The sequence below is a fragment of the Oncorhynchus mykiss genome, chromosome 4 (genome assembly GCF_057628025.1).
Source record: "Oncorhynchus mykiss isolate SJ-2025 chromosome 4, ASM5762802v1, whole genome shotgun sequence".
Lineage (NCBI taxonomy): Eukaryota > Metazoa > Chordata > Actinopteri > Salmoniformes > Salmonidae > Oncorhynchus > Oncorhynchus mykiss.
Window position 1 is genome coordinate 16,993,683 of NC_143025.1, and position 21,198 is coordinate 17,014,880.

General features: G+C 40.4%; 1 protein-coding gene and 1 non-coding gene across 2 annotated transcripts; one reads left to right on the forward strand and one right to left on the reverse strand.

The window, feature by feature from the left end:
• Positions 1-1,401: 1,401 nt before the first annotated feature.
• On the reverse strand, positions 1,402-14,392 carry LOC110521403 (uncharacterized). The gene is made up of 2 exons (XM_021598933.3): positions 14,090-14,392; positions 1,402-3,150 (listed from the first exon to the last, which is right to left on the reverse strand). The coding sequence occupies exons 1-2, from the start codon at positions 14,271-14,273 to the stop codon at positions 2,213-2,215; spliced, it is 1,122 nt and encodes a 373-aa protein (XP_021454608.2). The 5' UTR covers positions 14,274-14,392; the 3' UTR covers positions 1,402-2,212.
• LOC118945892 (U2 spliceosomal RNA) lies at positions 3,335-3,525 on the forward strand. The gene has a single exon (XR_005041048.1). It is a non-coding gene; the product is annotated as a U2 spliceosomal RNA (small nuclear RNA).
• Positions 14,393-21,198: the final 6,806 nt, after the last annotated feature.

Below are 21,198 nucleotides of genomic sequence, written 5' to 3' on the forward strand. Positions count from 1 at the left end.
TATAACAGTTTATAAATGGTTTTCAATAAGTACATGATTAAGCTTTTTAAATGTTTTATTAACAGAAATAAACATCAGTTTGTCTTGTTTTATTATAGAAACAATCACCACTAAAGTAGCCTACAACTTAGTTCCAGTGTCTAAATTGTATCATATGGAGGCTCACCTTTCGTGATGTTGTACAGGATAAAGTATGTGTGGCTGAGGATGCAGCTCTCCAGTGTTGGACAGGGCAGATGAAATGCAAAACTGAACAAATACAGTAAACTTACAATGTCTCGTAAGGCAACAGTTTCGGCTGCATTTCAGAGCTGCCTCTTGGTAATAATTCAGAAGCTGTGCCGCCTTCTGAGATTCTTCACTATCGACGAATTCAACAGTATAGTAAGAAGTCGGTGAACACCTCAATTCCGTGTGGTACACCAAACTCATAATTGTTATCAAACTGCATGGAACAGTCATTGCGCGTGTAATATGTAATCAAATTATTTTAAAATTCAAGTTGAAGAGAGGACCGTGAACATTTTCAGACGCATCTGCAAGGTTTCTTGAACTTGGTCGATTGACAGAAATGAAGTCTGACTGCATGCACCAGCTATGAGTGTCCCTTCTCATGTGTGTCATGACTACATAGGCTACCTCGAGATAAGGACGACCGGAATCTCTCCATGCTTCAAAACCTAAATGTTTTCTTCACTTCTAATTGCAAGGGCATTGTCTGATCTCTGCAACCGATTTTAATTGATGTACCCTACTACTAGTAGCAGTACACAGTGTAAACGTACATTTGTTAGCAGTTGCTATTCGCATTATAGACTAATGCCGAAAAAGCATTTGAATACTTCCTTTGGCGTATATTATTAACTTTAAAACAACTCAATTCAGTAAACCTGATATTTTACCGTAATAGATGATCAGTGCACACTCAGCACTAAGGCAACCTGACCCTCCCTCAATGCAAGTAAGCAGTGAGTCTAGAGAGGGAATGCCACAACCCATTGTTCCCCCTCCCCACAATACCTGCTGTTTTTAGAGGCAGACAGAGGATTACCGTAATTATAGCTAGCAGCCTATTCTTAACTAGATTAGGAGATTTAATATTTCTCCCTTGCTCTCTTTTGTTCCACTCGCTTACAAACTGCCATGTTTATGCAGGGTTTGGAGTTCAGCTCTCAGGGTGAGGGAGGGAAAGGATTTTAGTAGTAACATGGACCCTTTGAGACTACACAGTAATGTAGTCATGACATCAAATGTTGAACCCACCGATCAGTTCAATGGTCCAACATTTTAAATGTTTAATATTGCACATTTATCTACCTCATCAGAGGATTGTTTTGCATAGAAGCTTTCTAACATCACAAACTAGAAAACTGTCAAGAAAGAGAGAACACGTAAAGACACTTCAATGAACAAGGTTATCAACATTTATTATGTTGTGAATAAAACACACCATCCCTGGATGAAGACAAAATACAAGGTTAATTTATATGAATGGGCCCACTTAAGCATATCAATCATTGCATCTTAATTGTCTCTCCCATGTGAGTACTTTTTGGATTTGTGTCATTCCTGAAACATCAGTCATCAACACGGCAATGATATCATTTCTCCCATGTGAGTACTTGTGTATCTTTTGATGGTCAATCGGATTGAAGCCTGTGCCACAGTTAGGGCAGTAACAGTCTTATTTCTCCTCTGTGTGAATTAATTTGTTGATCGAGCTGTAACATTAGTGTTTTGCCACAATCAGGGCAGTGAAATGGCTTCTCTTCCCCCCGTACAGGGTTGGGGTTAATTCCACAAATTCAGTTCTAATTCAATTCCCTCTCCCTGTAAATTCCATTTAATTAAATTCAAATTCCAGATCAGTAATTCAATTCCTCCCAATTCCAATGTTAGGTAAATTCCAAGAACTAAATTCCCAATTCAATATTATCCCCAATTCCACAAATTCCAATTCGAATTAAATTCATTCAGGCTTCTTTCTGGCTGATCATGTCACTGTTCAGTGTAAATATATAATTACAAGTTGAAATGATTTAAAACAAATCCTGCAATAAAAAAATGCTAAGTGCATAAATTCCATACATTTTCATTCAATTCCAAAGATTAAATGTTTTTACAATTCCAACTCAACAGTCTAGTTCCATTACTTAAAGATTGTTGAAATTTGAATTGAATTCAATGTAAATTCTCGAATTGAAATTTCTAACTAAATTGGAATTGACCCAAACCCTGCACCTGTGTGAATCCGTATGTGTTTTTTCAGATTACTGCTGTTGCAGAATCCTTTGCCACAAAAATGACAGTGATAAGGTTTCTCTCCTGTGTGAATCCTCATGTGTCTTTTTAGATTTCCATTCTGGTTGAATCCTTGGCCACAATGACGACAATTAAAAGGTTTCTCCCCTGTGTGAATCCGCATATGTATTTTTAGATGTCCACTCCGAATGAATGTTTTGCCACAATCATGACAATAATATGGATTCTCTCCTGTGTGGCTCCTCATGTGTCTTTTCAGATCTTCATTCTGGTTGAAGCATGTACCACAAACAGGGCAGGAACAACAATAGGAAGTAGCATGACTTTGACTGGGTGATTTCAGGAGGGAGAATTGTGTCGATGTCTTACCCTTAGTATTGATACGGGACCTTTGTCCTTTTGCCATCTCTGATCTCTTTGATATGACTGGCTTAAAACCTGACAGAGGTCCTCCAGTCTCCATACCACCTACACTTTCAATGTTTTCACTCTGAGCTGCATCTGGATTTACTGCAGAGAGGGGCTGGGAGACACTGATTGGTTCTGATTCTATGTACTCTCCATCAGGTTGTGTTGTGATCTGTTCAGTTGTAGGGTCTCTCTTGCCATTTCCTTCCTTTTGGGCTTGATAGAGATGTGAGGGATGAGTTGGGTCCTCATCACAGTCATTTTTCACACAGCCAGCAGTGAATATGGAGTCTTTAGTATCATTCTCAAACCCATGAATCTGCTCTTCCTCCTGAGTGGTCCTGAGTTCCTCCTCTTCCTCTTTAATCTGTATGGGCTCTGTGTCCTCCGGTCCCAGACTGGGGCTCCACTCCTGCTCACACTGCTGCTGCTCAGAGGGAACCTCCTCTTCAGATACAGAGAGAGTACGCTGTTGGAGGTCTGGAGGAAAGGAGAAAGGATGAAACAGAGAACTTAATACTGACATTATTACATTTAGGTCTACCCGCTAACTTTAATATTACACTTACCAAAGTGTTTGGACCTTTAAAAACCCTGCTGTATGTAAAATAGTGTGCTTTGAATTGGGAAATAAATCAATGTGACTCTGGATGACAACATAATGATCGCTTCTCGGCCTTTTGGCTCAGATCAAGTGTAGTATCTGTTCTTATCAGTTTAATATCTGATACGTCCCCCATCGGGGGACTACATATTAAATGGATTTTTCGAACAGGGAGTCGGAAATGGGGCTTGCTCCGTCCGCTCCACGCATCGACCCGGTATTGCAGTACCTCCGGGAACGGTGCAACACTTTCAAGCATTTCGCTACACTCGCATTAACATCTGCTAACCATGTGTATGTGACAAATAAAATTAGATTTTGATTTGATAATGAACATAATGTTTACAACATTAGGGCTGTTTTCTTAAAGTTACATCCACTTCGTGTTTTGTTTACTTGCCACGGTACTAACGAGTATCACTGAAAGCGAAGATTCTCAGGAACATGAGTCTTCGGTTTCCCTCTACAATGCTCATAAGTTGCAAAGGACTCCGCACAGAATGACTGGGGGAGGTTAATTGGATGCAGTTGTGATCTTCTTCCTATGAAATGTTTGAACGGTTTGGGCTATTGGCAATTATGACCCCATCCCTGAAAGCTAAGACTCATGAACATACAGGTAACTGCATCCAGTTTTCATAACTTTGACCTTAATTGCCTACCGTCTGTAAGCTGTGTGTCTTAACGACCGTTCCACAGATGCATGTTCATTAATTGTTTATGGTTCATTGAACAAGCATGGGAAACAGTGTTTAAACCCTTTACAATGAAGATCTGTGAAGTTATTTGGATTTTTATGATTATCTTTGAAAGACAGGGTCCTGAAAAAGGGACGTTTCTTTTTTTGCTGAGTTTATACAAATGTGGACACCCTCTAAATTAGTGGATTTGACTATTTCAGCCTCAACCATTGCTAACAGGTGTATAAAATCGAGCACACACCCAAGCAATCTCCATAGACAAACATTGGCAGTAGAATGGCCTTACTGAAGACCTCAGTGACTTTCAATGTGGCACCGTCTTAGGATGCCACCATAGGATGCCAAGTCAATTCGTCAAATGTCTGCCCTGCTAGAGCTGCCCCGGTCAACTGTAGGTGCTGTTATTGTGAAGTGGAAATGTCTAGGCGCAACAATGGCTCAGCCACAAAATGGTAGGCCACACAAGGTCACGGAACGGGACCGCCAAGTGCTGAAGTGCGTAAAAATTGTCTGTCCTCAGTTGTAACACTTCATGAAATGGGTTTCCATGGCTGAGCAGTGCCACACAAGCCTAAGATGAGCAATGCCAAGCATCAGCCGGAGTGGTGTAAAGCTCGCCGCCATTGGACTCTGGAGCAGTGGAAACGCGTCTTCTGGAGTGATGAGTCACGCTTCACCATCTGGCAGTCCGACGGAGTAATCTGGGGTTGGCAGATGCCAGGAGAACGCTACCTGCCCCAATGCATAGTGCCAACTGTAAAGTTTGGTGAAGGAGGACTAACGGTCTGAGGCTGTTTTTCATGGTTTGTGCTAGGAGTCCTTAGTTCCAGTGAAGGGAAATCTTAACGGTACAACATACAATGACATTCTAGATGATTCTGTGCTTCCAACTTTGTGGCAACAGTTCGGGGAAGGCCCTTTCCTGTTTCAGCATGACAATGCCCTGTGCACAAAGCAGGGTCCATACAGAAATTGTTTGCTGAGATTGGTGTGGAAGAACTTGACTGGCCTGCACAGAGCTCTTACCTAAACCCTATTGAAATGCAGACTGCGAGCCAGGTCTAATCACCCAACATCAGTGCCCAACCTCACTAATGCTCTTGTGGCTGAATGGAAGCAAGTCCCCGCAGCAATTTTCCAACATATAGTGGAAAGCCTTCCCAGAGGAGTTGAGACTGTTATAGCAGCAAAGGGGTTTTGGAATGAGATGTTCGACGGGCAGGTGTAGTGTATATTTGTGTTATTTATAAGGTGCATTGAGCTACTGTTGCTTCAGATGTCACGTGTCTTTGACAGTACACTGTTTACAGTTGCGCACTGTAAATGTAGCCACCAGTTCTAAGGACGCACAAAGTTACTTATTTTCAAGCTCATTTTCTGTCTCATGGGATATGGGTTGCGTTTTACATGAAAATACATTTTACTATCATACCGCATTTAGCCCTCCATTCAGCCATGACAATTGTATGCTATTTTCCCAACTTCAAATAGCAATTAGCCTACAGCTGTGCACCAACGGAGGGTCCAAGACTTGACACTGATCAATGAAAAACACTCACCAGAAAGTTTAAAAAACAGAATCAGTTCCATGATGGTGAACATCATCTCAGCCGAGGAAAAAAAACAAACATATTATTCAAATAGTGAAATAATTTCAAATTCCCATCCCTAGTTAATAGGGAATTAATGTTACACAGAACATGCTTAGTATTCAGAGGATTGCACTGTACTTCAGCACTGTAAAGGTCTGCCACATCTGCCTCTGGCTCTCACCATACCTAAAAAGTGGTTATCAATCAGAGCCCTAATTAAGGTACTTGTCAAACCTGATAGATCAATGTCATCACAAAATGCAGCCTAAATATAACATGAATTAGCCAATAACTCCTCCTTCAGATAAAGGCCTATGCAACTCCTGTTTTGAGCACATCATAAGCTGAGGGTATAAAACTAGTGTTCAACTTGAGCCAACAGTGATTTAGCCACAACTTTTGAACATGGTGCCATTCTTTAAAAAATGTTATGGTTAGAAGGGCAATGGGTCATGTCAAAAAATGTTGAAATGCAATAAATTAGTTTTAAGTGGCAGAAATTTGAGTTGCGATGAGTGTCCACCAACGACATCGAGTCGGTTAGAATCTATACTTGAAAATGTCCATTCTTTATTTATTTCTTTGTACCTATGTTTGTGCCGTATAGCTGCAAGCTTTTCTTTGCGTGCTGAAATCTGTATGTTTATTTTTAGAGTTTTACCCGACCTCTGCCAAGGGAGGCTTTGTTTCTTAATGGAGAAAGAGATGCAACGATGCTTTCTTTTTTGCAAGGGACACAAACATTTTAAAAATCAAAAAAACTATAGATTCCAAATCCAACTGACAACTCTATAACAATCAGGACAAGCACAAGTAGGTAGTAAAAGCTTTAAATAACATTGGATTATGGTGCGCAGTTTAAAAGTCAGGGTCTAAATTTACTATTGAGAATTAGAAAAGTAGAATAGGTAAATAAGGTGCGATTAAAAATAAAATAAATATTGTTCTGACAGTCACTCAATTAGCCCATGTTTTAGCTGGCTTGACTAATTTACCAATCTAAATTAGTGGTAATCATGGTTGAATTACCGACTGGGGAGCCACCATTGATTTTGTTATTCACTGTCACTCAATACCATAACCAAAAACATTGCACACATTTCTCACCACCCTATGGCAAAATGTGTAGAATTTAAGGAAATTAGCTGTAAAACTGCAAATTGTTCTCTACGCCCCATGGCAAGATGAGTAGAATTGCAGTAAATTAACAAACAAAACAAAAAAACATTCTCTCTGTTGCCTGTATACTTTTCTCAAAAGTCACTAGAAATTAGCATTTAAAACCTGTTTTTCAACAAACCAAAAAAGTCTGGGGGCATGCCCCCGGAACCCCGTAGCAAAGTGTGTCTCACCCCTAGGATTTCACATTTTGGGGAATATTGACAGGAATATATGGGAAATAACAGAAATATATGTAAATATTAACACAATTTAAATGCTTTTTACATTGGATATATTTACCATATAATATGGAGACAGAAACAAACATTTTACCTTATCATAAGTACACACATTTGCAAATGATTAAATCTTTCCAATAGAAAAAAAACCAAATCATTTTAGTTACGAAATTGAACTTTAATAAAATTATATGAATTATATGGGATGATTTCACTGAACAACTAAAGGGAATATTGAATGATCCCCAATGATCCATCGCATCTCCCAAAACGTTTTCAACATACATCTGTAAAATGATGTCTAGAAACTAAAGCTTTGGTTGTCTTCCTCTCAAGCTTCACGTCTTCTCCCTGGACCTCAATGTCCACCTCATGACCATCAGACTCTGAGGCCTCATCTTCACTGTCACTTTCCATTTTGTATTGGTCAGCCTGTTTCGTGCTTTGGTGTGTGTGTTCGCAAACAAGGACCAGTTGTGCTCTGAGGCGGCTGATGTTGGTGGGATTTGGAGGATGATGGAGGCAACAGGGGAAAGAGCCTCAGATCCACAAAGTCCCTTCCACCAAGTGGCTGATGAGGTATGTTGGCATGACTGCCATATGCATCTCCATCCCAAAGCCCTTGCTTGGAAGTGTACTTTGCCAGACTGCCAAGAACCTTGCCCTCATCCAGGCGGCAAGACACGGTAGTGATGACACCATAGGCCTTGTTGATCTCTGCACCAGACAGGATGCTCTTGCCAGCATACTTTGGTCCAGTATGTATACTGCAGCTTTTATGGGCTTCAGGCAGAAGTCTTCATGTTTTTGATGTATTTCAGAACTGCAGTTTCCTCTGCTTGGAGCAACAGTGAAGGGCAGTACAGATTTCTTCTCTTAAATCTAAACATCAGACAGGATGGCATTGTCTCCCTCAATCCATGCAATGGCTACTGCTATAGGTTTCAGGAGGATCCTCTAGATGGGGCTGTCCATATCAGCAGACTGTGATATGGCCATTTCTTGGAGATACTCATTACCCTCCAGGAGACTGTCAAACATGATGACAACACCACCCCAAAAGGTGTTGCTGGGCAGCTTCAATGTGGTGACCTTATCTTCTCACTTTTTACCTTATTTACAACGATGGCCTAGGAACAGTGGGTTAACTGCCTTGTCCAGGGGCAGAACAACAGATTTTTACCTTGTCAGCTCAGGGATTCAATCCTGCAACCTTTCGGTTATTAGTCCAAGGCTCTAACCACTAGGCTACCTGCCGCCCCCTCACTTTGCTTGGTGAGGTAGATTGCTGCTATAACTTGATGACACTTCACATACCTAACCATTTCCTTGGCTCTCTTGTAGAGTGTATCCATTGTTTTCAGTGCCATGATGTCCTTGAGGAGCAGATTCAATGCATGAGCAGCACAGCCAATGGGTGTGATGTGATGTGAGGGTAGGACTCCTCCACTTTAGACCAAGCAGCCTTCATGTTCACAGCATTGTCTGTCACCAGTGCAAATACCTTCTGTGGTCTAAGGTCATTGATGACTGCCTTCAGCTCATCTGCAATGTAGAGACTGGTCTGTTGTCCCTTGTCTGTGCTCTTGTGGAATACTAGTTGAGGGATGGAGATGATGTAGTTAATTATTCATTGCCAACGACCATTTGACCACCCATCAGAGATGATTGCAATACTGTCTGCTCTCTCTAAGATTTGCTTGACCTTCACTTAAACTCTGTATCCAGCAAATGAGTAGATAAAGCATTGGAGGGTGTTGGAGGGGTGTATGCTGGGCGAAGAACATCTCTTCCAATACACATTGCCTGTGAGCATCAGAGGTGAACCAGTTGCATACACAGCTCGAGCAAGACATTCATCAGCATTTCTCTGACTACGTTCATCCACTGAGTCAAAAAAGCATCTGATTCCAGGAGGACCATGAGCTGTTGCTATCAATAAGGTGTCTGATTCATCATTTTCACCTCGAATAGAAGAAGAGGGACTTTTGTCAGAGGTTGCTTGTTGTGAGCGCTGAGGGAACTTTATGCACTTGGCCAGATGATTCTGCATCTTTGTTGCATTCTTCACATTTGATCTGTTACAATATTTGCAAATGTACACAGCTTTTCCTTCTACATTAGCTGCAGTGAAATGTCTCCACACATCAGATAGGGGCCGAGGCATTTTCCTGTAAAGATTAAGAAAAAAAATATTTTAAAAAAAAACAAATACAATTCCATATACAGATAAATAGTTAAGCAGTAAGATAAATGTTCTAAAATGAAACATGTATGGAATAGAGGTCGACCGATTAATCTCCATGGCCGATTAATTAGGGCCGATTTCAAGTTTTCATAACAAATCGGTAAATCTGCCTTTTAGGACCCGATTACATTGCAATCCACGAGGAGACGGCATGGCGGCTGACCACCTGTTACGCAGGTGGTCAGTGCAGCATCAAAAGGACCTTGTGGCTGCAAGGAGCCAAGGTAAGTTGCTAGCTAGCATTAAACTTATATTATAAAAAACAATCAATCAATCTTCACATAACATGTTACGCGTGCTCCCTCTCCGGCCTCTAGGTCACCAGGCTGCTCGTTATGGTGCACACCTGTCACTATCGTTACACGCACTGCGCGTCATCAGACTCACCTGGACTCCATCACCTCCCTGATCACCATCCCTATATGTCACTTCCTTTGGTTCCTTCCCCAGGTGTTATTGTTTCTGTTCTTGTGTCAGTTCTGTGTGTTGTTCGTGTTTCTTATTTTTGTATTATGTTGTGTTTAGTTATTAAAACACTCACTTCCTGAACTTGCTTCCCGACTCTCAGCGCACGTCGTTACAAATCACTAGTTAACTACACATGGTTGATGATATTACTTGGTTAACTAGCTTGTCCTGCGTTGCATATAATCAATGTGGTGCCTGTTAATTTATCATCGAATCAAAGCCTACTTCAACTTCGCCAACCGGGAGATGATTTAACAAAAGCACATTCGCAAAAAATGCACAAACCATAAACATCAATGCCTTTCTTAAAATCAATACACAGAAGTATATATTTTTAAACCTGCATATTTAGTTCAAGTTAGCAGGCAATATTAACTAAAACAGCGCTGTTTATGACTTCAAGCCTATCAACTCCCGAGATTAGGTTGGCAATAATAAAGTGCCTATAAGAACATCCAATAGCAAAGGTATATGAAATACAAATGGTATCGAGATAAATAGTCGACACGTATATTTCCTATGATAACTACAATCTAAAAATTCTTAACTGGGAATATTGAAGACTCATGTTAAAAGGAACCACCAGCTTTCATATGTTCTCATGTTCTGAGCAAGTTAGGACAAATTCTTATTTACAATGATGCCTACCCCGGACGACGCTGGGCCAATTGTGCGCCGCCCTATGGGACTCCCAATCACGGCCGGATATGATGCAGTCTGGATTCGAACCAGGTACTGCAGTGTGTTAGACCACTGTGCCAGTCTGGAGCCCAAATGTGTATTGTATGTTGACATTGACATGTTGTGGCTTTCGGATTTACAATATAAATATAAAGACTCGTATTTCACTTACCAGTTTAAGGTAATGTTAGCGTCCTCTCCTTTAGCTGTTGTCTATGACACTTTCCCGGTAGATTTCTGCTAGAATATCGTCCAAAATCTGTATACCTGGACTTTCATTTAGCTTTTCCAGTATTAGTAGCCATATTGTAAGTTCAACATTTGCAAAACAGTTTTCATAACTCACAGATGTGCAAGAATATGTCGAAGCAGGTTACGCATAAATGTCCAAACAGAACTAGCCTCCTGGTGCGCTAGGTTAGCTGAAAGTTTGTGCGCCGGACAAAGGGTTTCCACTAGAGGTCGGCCGATTAATCGAAATGGCCGATTAATTAGGGCCGATTTCAAGTTTTCATAACAAATCGGAAATCTGTATTTTTGTTCGCCGATTTTGCCGATTTGTTTTACATCTTTCTTTAACTAGGCAAGTCAGTTAAGAACACATTCTTAGTGTCAATGACGACCTAGGAACCGTGGGTTAACTGCCGTATTCAGGGGCAGAACGACAGATTTTTACCTTGTCAGCTCTGGGATTCAATCTTGCAACCTTACGGTTAACTAGTCCAACGCTCTAACCACCTGCCTCTCATTGCACTCCACGAGGAGCCTGCCTGTTACGCGAATACAGTAGGAGCCATGGTAAGTTGCTAGCTAGCATTAAACTTATCTTATAAAAACAATCAATCATAATCACTAGTTAACTACACATGGTTGATGATATTACTAGTTTATCTAGCGTGTCCTTCATTGCATATAATTGATGCAACGCTGGGGGATGATTTAACAAAAGCGCATTTGCGAAAAAAAGCCCGACTGTAGCTAACCATAAACACCAATGCCTTTCTTAAAATCAATACAGAAGTATATATTTTTAAACCTGCATATTTAGCTAAAATAAATCCAGGTTAGCAGGCAGTATTAACCAGGTGAAATTGTGTCACTTCTCTTGCATGCACCCTGACAATGAATGAACGCAACAGTTTGGCCAGCCTGGCTCATTGCGAACTAATTTGCCAGAATTTTACATAATTATGACATACATTGAAGGTTGTACAATGTAACAAGAATATTTAGACTTAGGGATGCCACCCGTTAGATAAAATACGGAACGGTTCCGTATTTCACTGAAATAATAAACATTTTGTTTTCGAAATAATAGTTTCCGGATTCGACCATATTAATGACCAAAGGCTCGTATTTCTGTGTGTTATTATGTTATAATTAGGTCTATGATTTGATATTTGATAGAGCAGTCTGACTGAGCGATGGTAGGCAGCAGCAGGCTCGTAAGCATTCATTCAAACAGCACTTTTGTGCGTTTTGCCAGCAGCTCTTCACAAGCACAGCGCTGTTTATGACTTCAAGCCTGTCAGCCTAATGGCTGGTGTAACCGATGTGAAATGGCTAGCTAGTTAGCGGGGTGCACGCTAATAGCGTTTCAAACGTCACTCGCTCTGAGACTTGGAGTAGTTATTCCCCTTGCTCTGCAAGGGCCGCGGCTTTTGTGGAGCGATGGGTAACGCTGCTTTGAGTGTGGCTGTTGTCGATGTGTTCCCGGTTCGAGCCCAGGTAGGGGCGATGAGAGGGACAGAAGCTATACTGTTACACTGGCAATACTAAAGTGCCTATAAGAACATCCAATAGTCAAAGGTATATGAAATACAAATGGTATAGCGAGAAATAGTCCTATAAATACTATATTAGCTACAACCTAAAACCTCTTAAGTTGGAATATTGAAGTCTCATGTTAAAAGGAACCACCAGCTTTCATATGTTCTCATGTTCTGAGCAAGGAACTCAAACGTTTTTTTACATGGCACATATTGCACTTGTACAACACTTTAACACATGATTTAAACCAAATTGAACATGTTTCATTATTTATTTGAGGCTAAATTGATTTTTATTGATGTATTATATTAAGGTAAAATAAGTGTTCATTCAGTATTGTTGTAATTTTTTTGGGGTCCTCCAATAATCGATATCGGGTGTTGAAAAATCATAATCGGTCGACCTCTAGTTTCCACATAGCCAATGAGTATGAGAGTATCTAGCTAGCTTGGTTTCAAAACGATTTGACAAAGATACAGTCAATCAAGGGAACACAGCCCGTATCATCGGCGCGCAATGATGCCATATAGCCATGATGTCTTCCTAGCTAAAATTGATTTCCCAGTGGATTGACTGAATGCAGACTGATCTAGCAAAGGTTGGTTACTTTTTCACTTGTGAGGAATAAATACGAATGTAATTTGACTGGTTGAAACAACGTTTAGCGTTCGATTTTCACAGATGTCTTTCTTTGCAAGTTGAACAAGTGGAAATACAAAATAGATAGTGCATACTTTATGGATTTGTATCTCTGGGACCCTTAGGATGACAAATCAGTGCAAGACTTTCAGAATGTAAGTAAATATTTTACCTTCATATGTGAATGTATCAAACCTGTTGCGGTGAAAAAAAGTGTTTTGTTGTTCTGCACTCTCAAACAATAGCATGGCATTTTTTTGCTGCAATAGCTACTGTAAATTGGACAATGCAGTTAGCTTAAAGTTCTTGAGGAACTGCAATTCCTTTCTGCCCATATAAGACACATGTTTTTTCCTTGCTAAAAACTAGGTTGGTACCTATGTTGTTGACACATTATGCTAATTGAGTAACAACTGTCCCGTAGACGGAACATCGATCTCTACATATTTAACAAATTATTTTCTACCTTCAGTCTGACTTCTACTAAAACTCCATATCTAACTGGGTGATCAATACATCATGGGATTTATGTCAGTTGCTAGGTTCTAGCAGGTGAATGATTCATTTAATCTAATGATTATGCTAGCTAGCTAGCTAGCTGTGGCGCCATACAGAATCAAGCTTTAAATAGTTTGTTTTCGGAAGCTAGCGTCAGACTATAACGTAAGAGTTCAACTCTTTAACAACAATGACTTGGACAATTGCTTTCAAACACCTATTACAAAATAGAAAATAGCTTGTTACCTATCCATGAAAGAAAGACATTTAAACTTACCGGCCATAACTAACAGCTGGGCTTCTTTGGTGGACATTGTGCAAGCAGTCTCAGTGGTAACCTAGTAATACACGTCGTGATTGACAGGTGGTTGCGCCAGACAACACAGTGAGCTGTCACCAACCAACCAGTGTAGAGTATGCTGGTCTATCAAAAACCTCATCTGATTGGTTAGAAGAAACAGGTCTCTCTCTGCCAAAATTCTGTGCTTGCGAAATTGACATGTGCAGGTGTACAGATGCAATTATTGCTTGCAAATATTATGTTAAACGTTTGCGAATCATAGGTTGCAAATGCCATTACAACCACATCCCCCCCCCCCCCCCATTTTCACAACTCATCAGTTACGTTTGAGAACGTGTTTACAACTACTGTACAGATTATTATTTCATGTTGACAACTCATCAGTTACCCTTTCAAATTGTGTTTACAACTATAAAACTATTCTACACACTCACATCATTATGTCAATGATTTACCTCCATATATATGTCGCTATTGCGCCCCTTAATTAGAAAGACGTATTGAGTAGCTAACAAACCTGCTCTGTGTAGCTTTAACGTTATATCAGGCTCAGGTTGAAGAACAATGTCGAGCAGCCTCTGTAGACGGACAACTTCCTCCTGATACTCTGCTACCGTTTTTTCAACGACCCCGAATATCTCTTCAGCAGCAGCTGTTAATCTCTCGTTGAGAAAAACCCTCAACAACTGTATTTTAAACATTTTTAGATAATGCAAGTGGAGTATTCACGAGATAGCAAGCGGTGTTGTTTTCATCACGTGGCACGGCATGAAAGACAAAAGCATCCTGTAGGTTATCACCGTCTCGTCAGCAACACTTTAAAGTACTTCTGGGTCACGGAATTTCTCAAAATAAAAGTCTTCCACATAATAGTAGAAACGTGTCAATAACCTGTGATTATGAATGATATATGAAAAATAATTGTCTAAACATTAACAATGATTCATATTTGTTCATATTTAAGTCACATGTGCATTAAAATGGGGTTTTTAAAACATGTTCCAAAGTCAAATCACTGTACATGGAATGCATATTGGCTTACAAAGCAACTATTCTGGGTTCCACAGCAAAAAGATATTGTAGGTAATACTCAGAAGGGTCTGTAGAATATAAACATTCCTTTTTCAGGACCCTGTCTTTCAAAGATCATTTGTAAAAATCCAAATAACTTCACAGATCTTCATTGTAAAGGGTTTAAACACTGTTTCCCATGCTTGTTCAATGAACCATAAACAATTAATGAACATGCATCTGTGGAACGGTCGTTAAGACACTCACAGCTTACAGACGGTAGGCAATTAAGGTCACAGTTATAAAAACTTAGGACACTGAACAGGCCTTGCTATTGAAAAACACCAAAAGAAAGATGCCCAGGGTCCCTGTTCAGCTGCGTGAACGTGCCTTAGGCATGCTGCAAGGAGGCACAAGGACTGCAGATGGGGCCAGGGCAATAAATTGCAATGTCCGTACTGTGAAATGCCTAAGACAGCGCTACAGGGAGACAGGACGGACAGCTGATCGTCCTCTTAGTGGCAGACCATATGTAACAACTCCTGCATAGGATCGGTAAATCCGAACATCACACCTGCGGGACAGATACAGGATGGCAACAACTTACCCGAGTTACACCAGGAACGCACAATCACTCCATCAGTGCTCAGACTGTCCGCAATAGGCTGAGAGAAGCTAGACTAAGGGCTTGTAGGCCTGTTGTAAGGCATGTCCTCACCAGACATCACCAGCAACAACGTCGCCTATGGGCACCAACCCACCGTCGCTGGACCAGAAAGGACTGGCAAAAAGTGCTCTTCACTGACAAGTCGCGGTTTTGTCTCACCAGGGGTGATGGTCAGATTCGCGTTTATCGTCGAAGGAATGAGCGTTACACCCAGGCCTGTACTCTGGGGCGGGATCGATTTGGAGGTGGAGGGTCTGTCATGGTCTGGGGCAGTGTGTCACAGCATAATTGGACTGAGCTTGTTGTCATTGCAGGCAATCTCAATGCTGTCCGTTACAGGGAAGACATCCTCCTCCCTCATGTGGTACTCTTCCTGCAGGCTCATCCTGACATAACCCTCCAGCATGACAATGCCATCAGCCATACTGCTCATTCTGTGTGTGATTTCCTGCAAGACAGGAATGTTAGTGTTCTGCCATGGCTAGCAAAGAGCCCGGATCTCAATCCCATTGAGCACGTTTGGGACCTTTTGGATCGGAGGGTGAGGGCTAGGGCCATTCCCCCCAGAAATGTCCTGGAACTTGCAGGTCCCTTGGTGGAAGAGTGGGGTAACATCTCACAGCAAGAACTGGCAAATCTGGTGCAGTCCACGAGGAGGAGATGCACTGCTGTATTTAATGCAGCTGGTGGCCACAACAGACTGTTACTTTTGATTTTGACCCCCTTTGTTCAGGGACACATTATTCAATTTTTGTTAGTCACGTGTCTGTGGAACTTGTTCAGTTTATGTCTCAGTTGTTGAATCTTGTTATGTTCATACAAATATTTACAGGTTAAGTTTGCTAACAATAAATACAGTTGACAGTGAGAGGGTTTATATATGGTGTCATTTCATGGGCCTCTGAATAACACAGTGTTGCTGGCCTTTTACTCCACCCATTCCATCAGCGACAATGTGAATTACTGTATATGGAATACTTATTGGCTTATAGAGCAAGAACTGTTCTGGGTGCCGCAGTAAAAGTATTGTAGGGAATACTCAGAAGGGTCTGTGCCTTCAGAAAGTATTCATACCCCTTGACTTATTCCACATTTTGTTGTGTTACAGCCTGAATTCAAAATGGATTACATGTATTTATTTTTCGCACCCACCTACACACAATACCCCATTACGACAAAGTGAAGAAATGTTTTCAGAAATGTTAAAAATGTATTGAAAATGAAATACAGAAATATCACATTTACATAAGTATTCCCACCCCTGAGTCAATACATGTTAGAATAACCTTTGGCAGCGATTACAGCTGTGAGTTTTTCTGAGTAAGTCTCTAAGAGCTTTTCACACCTGCATTGTACAATATATGCACATTATTATTTTTTTAATTAATCTAGCTCTGTCAAGTTTGTTCTTTATCATTGCTAGACAGACATTTTAAAGTCTTGCCATCGATTTTCAATCCGATTTAAGTCAAAACTTTAAGTAGGCCACTCAGGAACATTCGATGTTGTCTTGGTAAGCAACTCCAGTGTATATTTGGCCTGGTGTTTTAGGTTGTTGTCCTGCTAAAAGGTGAATTTGTCTTCCAGTGTCTATTGGAAAGCAGACTGAGTGAAAAAAAGAAAATGTACAGCAAACTGGACAAGGTTTTCCTCTAGGATTTTGTGTGTGCTTAGCTCTAGGGATATCCTAGGATATTCAATGACTCTTCCAATCTACCAATAGGTGCCTTTCTTTGCGAGGCATTGGAAAAACTCTCTGGTCTTTGTGGTTGAATGTGTGTTTGAAATTCACTGCTCGACTGAGGGACCTTACAGATAATTGTATGTGTGGGGTACAGAGATGAGGTAGTCATTCAACATGTTTAACAATATTGTTGTCCATGCAACTTACTATGTGACTTGTTAAGCACATTTGTACTCCTGAACTGATATAGGCTTGCCATAACAAAGGGGTTGATACTTATTAACTCAATTCATTTCAGGGTTTATTATAATTTATTTTATAAACATTTTATTACATAATTCCACTTCGACAATATGGGGCATTGTGTGTAAGCCAGTGACACAAAATCCCAATTGAATCCATTCGGAGTGTTGCTGGCCTTTTACTCCACCCATGCCATTGGACACTATATGGTACAAATATAGCACTGAACAGGATAAACGATTATCTGTGCCAATGTAAAAGTGAGGTGGGGAGTACTAAGTAGGGTCTGTAGAATCTATATATGGTATCATTTTTGGGGGACTGATGTCTATATGCCCAGCAACACTTTCTACTCCACCCACTCCATTGGTCCTAAAGCAATACACTATAGGCCTATACACTGAGTATATAAAACATTAGGAACACCTGCTCTTTCCATAGCATAGACTGACCAGGTGAATCCAGGTGAAAGCTATGATCCCTTATTGATGTCACTTAAATCTATTTAAATTAGTGTATATGAAGGGGAGGAGACAGGTTAAAGAAGGATTTTTAAGCCTTGAGACAATTGAGATATCAATTGTGTATGTGCCATTCAGAGGGTGAATGGGCAAGACAAAATATTTAAGTACCTTTGAACGGGGTATGGTAGTACAACGCATCACCGGGGGCAAACTACCTGCCCTCCAGGACACCTACACCACCCGATGTCACAGGAAGGCCATAAAGATCATCAAGGACATCAACCACCCGAGCCACTGCCTGTTCACCCCGCTATCATCCAGAAGGCGAGGTCAGTACAGGTGCATCAAAGCTGGGACCGAGAGACTGAAAAACAGCTTCTATCTCAAGGCCATCAGACTGTTAAACAGCCACCACTAACACTGAGTGGCTGCTGCCAACACACTGACACTGACTCAACTCCAGCCACTTTAATAATGGGAATTGATGGGAAATGATGTAAATATATCACTAGCCACTTTAAACAATGCTACCTTATATAATGTTACTTACCCTACATTATTCATCTCATATGCATACGTATATACTGTACTCTATACCATCGACTGTATCCTTATGTAATACATGTATCACTAGCCACTTTAACTATGCCACTTTGTTTACATACTCATCTCATATGTTATATACTGTACTCGATACCATCTACTGTATCTTGCCTATGCTGCTCTGTACCATCACTCATTCATATATCCTTATGTACATATTCTTTATCCCCTTACACTGTGTATAAGACAGTAGTTTTGGAATTGTTAGTTAGATTACTTGTTGGTTATTACTGCATTGTCGGAACTAGAAGCACAAGCATTTCGCTACACTCGCATTAACATCTGCTAACCATGTGTATGTGACAAATAAAATTTGATTTGATTTAGTAGATGCCAGCCGCAATGGTTTGTGTCAAGAACTGCAATGCTGCTGGGTTTTTCACGCTCAACATTTTTCTGTGTGTATCAAGAATGGTCCACCACCCAAAGTACATCCAGCCAACTTGACACAACTGTGGGAAGCGTTGGAGTCGACATGGGCCAGCATCCTTGTGGAACGCTTTCGACACCTTGTAGAGTCCATTCATTTTCTGGACCCCAATTCTCGGCGGTGCAAATAGGCCTTCTCATGAGTCCTTCTTTAACTACCTACCACTACTTTCTGAATGAACCCTGTCCCATTTGACAGGAGTCAACGTAAACACACAATTATTTGGAGTGGTAAACCTGAACCCTCCAAAACTTACATCATCTGACAAAACACATTTCAGTGAATCGTTGTTTATTTCGACGTCAATCTCTCCAGTTACATGCTGCTCACCTGATTCAGTTGTCATAGAGCTTACGATTTCCTCATCTGATATACCTCTACCACAACGTTCTGTCTCCAAGTGGTAGTATTCATTCCCAATATCTTGGGTGTCTGAAATTTGATTGGGTTGCACACTTGACACTCCATCATATGAACTCTTTTGCTACATCATGATGAAGATCAGAAGCAGGTTATTTATCCTATAAAGAGTGTATATTTTGCATATTAAATTGGCAGTCTGAGGGTCTTCTCTGAGCAGTTGACATTCCCTCATTTAAACTCTCTACAATAGGTTTTTGTACCTGAGCTTTATTTACATTCTCTGTTTGTGCAATTTTGTTTCATTTCACTTTGTCACCAGCAATATAATTTATAAATGTTACCTCTATTCTTGTCCCACATATTCCTAAGATTTTGTGACACTAAGTTTAGTGGCAATGGGTTTTCCAATTGGCCATTGCAAAGTTTTCGCAACTTAATCTTAAAATTGAAAATCACATTTTTCATGCTGCTGCATAACTTAATGCATTGCCATTGAACTAGCATGGTAATCCCCCTCCCCAAAATTGTGTTAATTTTTGTTGTTGTTGTGATTCTTAACTTTCTGATCCTCCCCAACATCCCTGCCACCCCCATACAATTTAGATGTCATATTTGGTGGTTCAACAGCATTACACAACAACAATCATCTGTTGTGTTAAATTATTATGATCTATGCATTTATCAGTATTGTCAACTCCACAGTTAACTCTATCACCACAGACAACAGTGTCACTATCAGTACAGTCAACTCTTACTATAGCACTCGGTCCACCCTTTGCCTCCACCCATTACCAGTCCCTACACAGATATATTGACTTTTTTGGACAAATCAAAAAAGATTTTCAGAAAAGCCTTTGACTCGCTTCCTGAAGTGCCACAGCCATTGGTTAGGCAGCACAAAAAGTTTACATCAGCAAGAGCAGGGCAGGCCAGGGCTCATGATTAAGATATTAATTGCAGTGTGTAATATTAGTCTAGCCTAGTTTTATTTACACCATCCCAGCAGTGAAAAAACTCGTAAAGAAAGTACATTCTTTTTTTTGAGTAAGAACGTCACAGACGCACAAATATCATACCCCCAAGACATGCTAACCTCTCACCATTACAATAACATGGGAGGTTAGCATTATATATCATACCCCCAAGACATGCTAACCTCTCACCATTACAATAACATGGGAGGTTAGCATTATATATCATACCCCCAAGACATGCTAACCTCTCACCATTACAATAACATGGGAGGTTAGCATTATATATCATACCCCCAAGACATGCTAACCTCTCACCATTACAATAACATGGGAGGTTAGCATTTTGGGGACGATATGATATTTGTGCACCTGTAACTTTCTCACTCACCATTATTCACAATTCATTCAGAACTATCTGTAAGTGTTTAGAAACATATTATATTCTTATTTACAATAAAAGTGAGTCCAAAATCACAAAATGCATGATTTACCATTCATTTCTATTGGTCACAAAATAATCTGAAACATAACCAAAACAAACAACAAATGTATCCAACAAGTTTGTAGATTCACAAACTTAATGTAATCATTGCGTGCTAAGAATATGGGACCAAATACTAAACTTTTGACTACTTTAATACACATAAGTGAATTTGCCCAAATACTTTTGGTCCGCTAAAATGGAGGTTTTATGTACTGCTGTAATTTCCAAACGGTTCACCTGATATGGAAAATACCCTCAAATTAAATCTGACAGTCTGCACTTTAACGTCATAGTCATTGTACCATTTCAAAGTGCTGGAGTACACAGCCAAAACAACAACAAATGTGTCACTGTCCCAATACTTTTGGAGCTCACCATAGATTTTACAGACCCTAGTGCAGGGTCCCCCTGACCATCCCTGGGGTGGCAGGGTAGCCTAGTGGTTAGAGCGTTGGACTAGTTACCAAAAGGTTGCAAGATAGAATCCCTGAGCTGACAAGGTGAAAAATGTGTTGTTCTGCCCCTGAACGAGGCACTTAATCCACTAGGCTCTCATTGAAAATAAGAATTTGTTCTTAACTGACTTGTCTAGTTAAAAAAATAAATGTAATCAACCTGTCTAGTTATTGATCCCTGTCCTGGTGAGTAATCCTAACCACACTGTATTGCATTGAGACCAATGGAGTGTGTGGAGTAGAAAGTG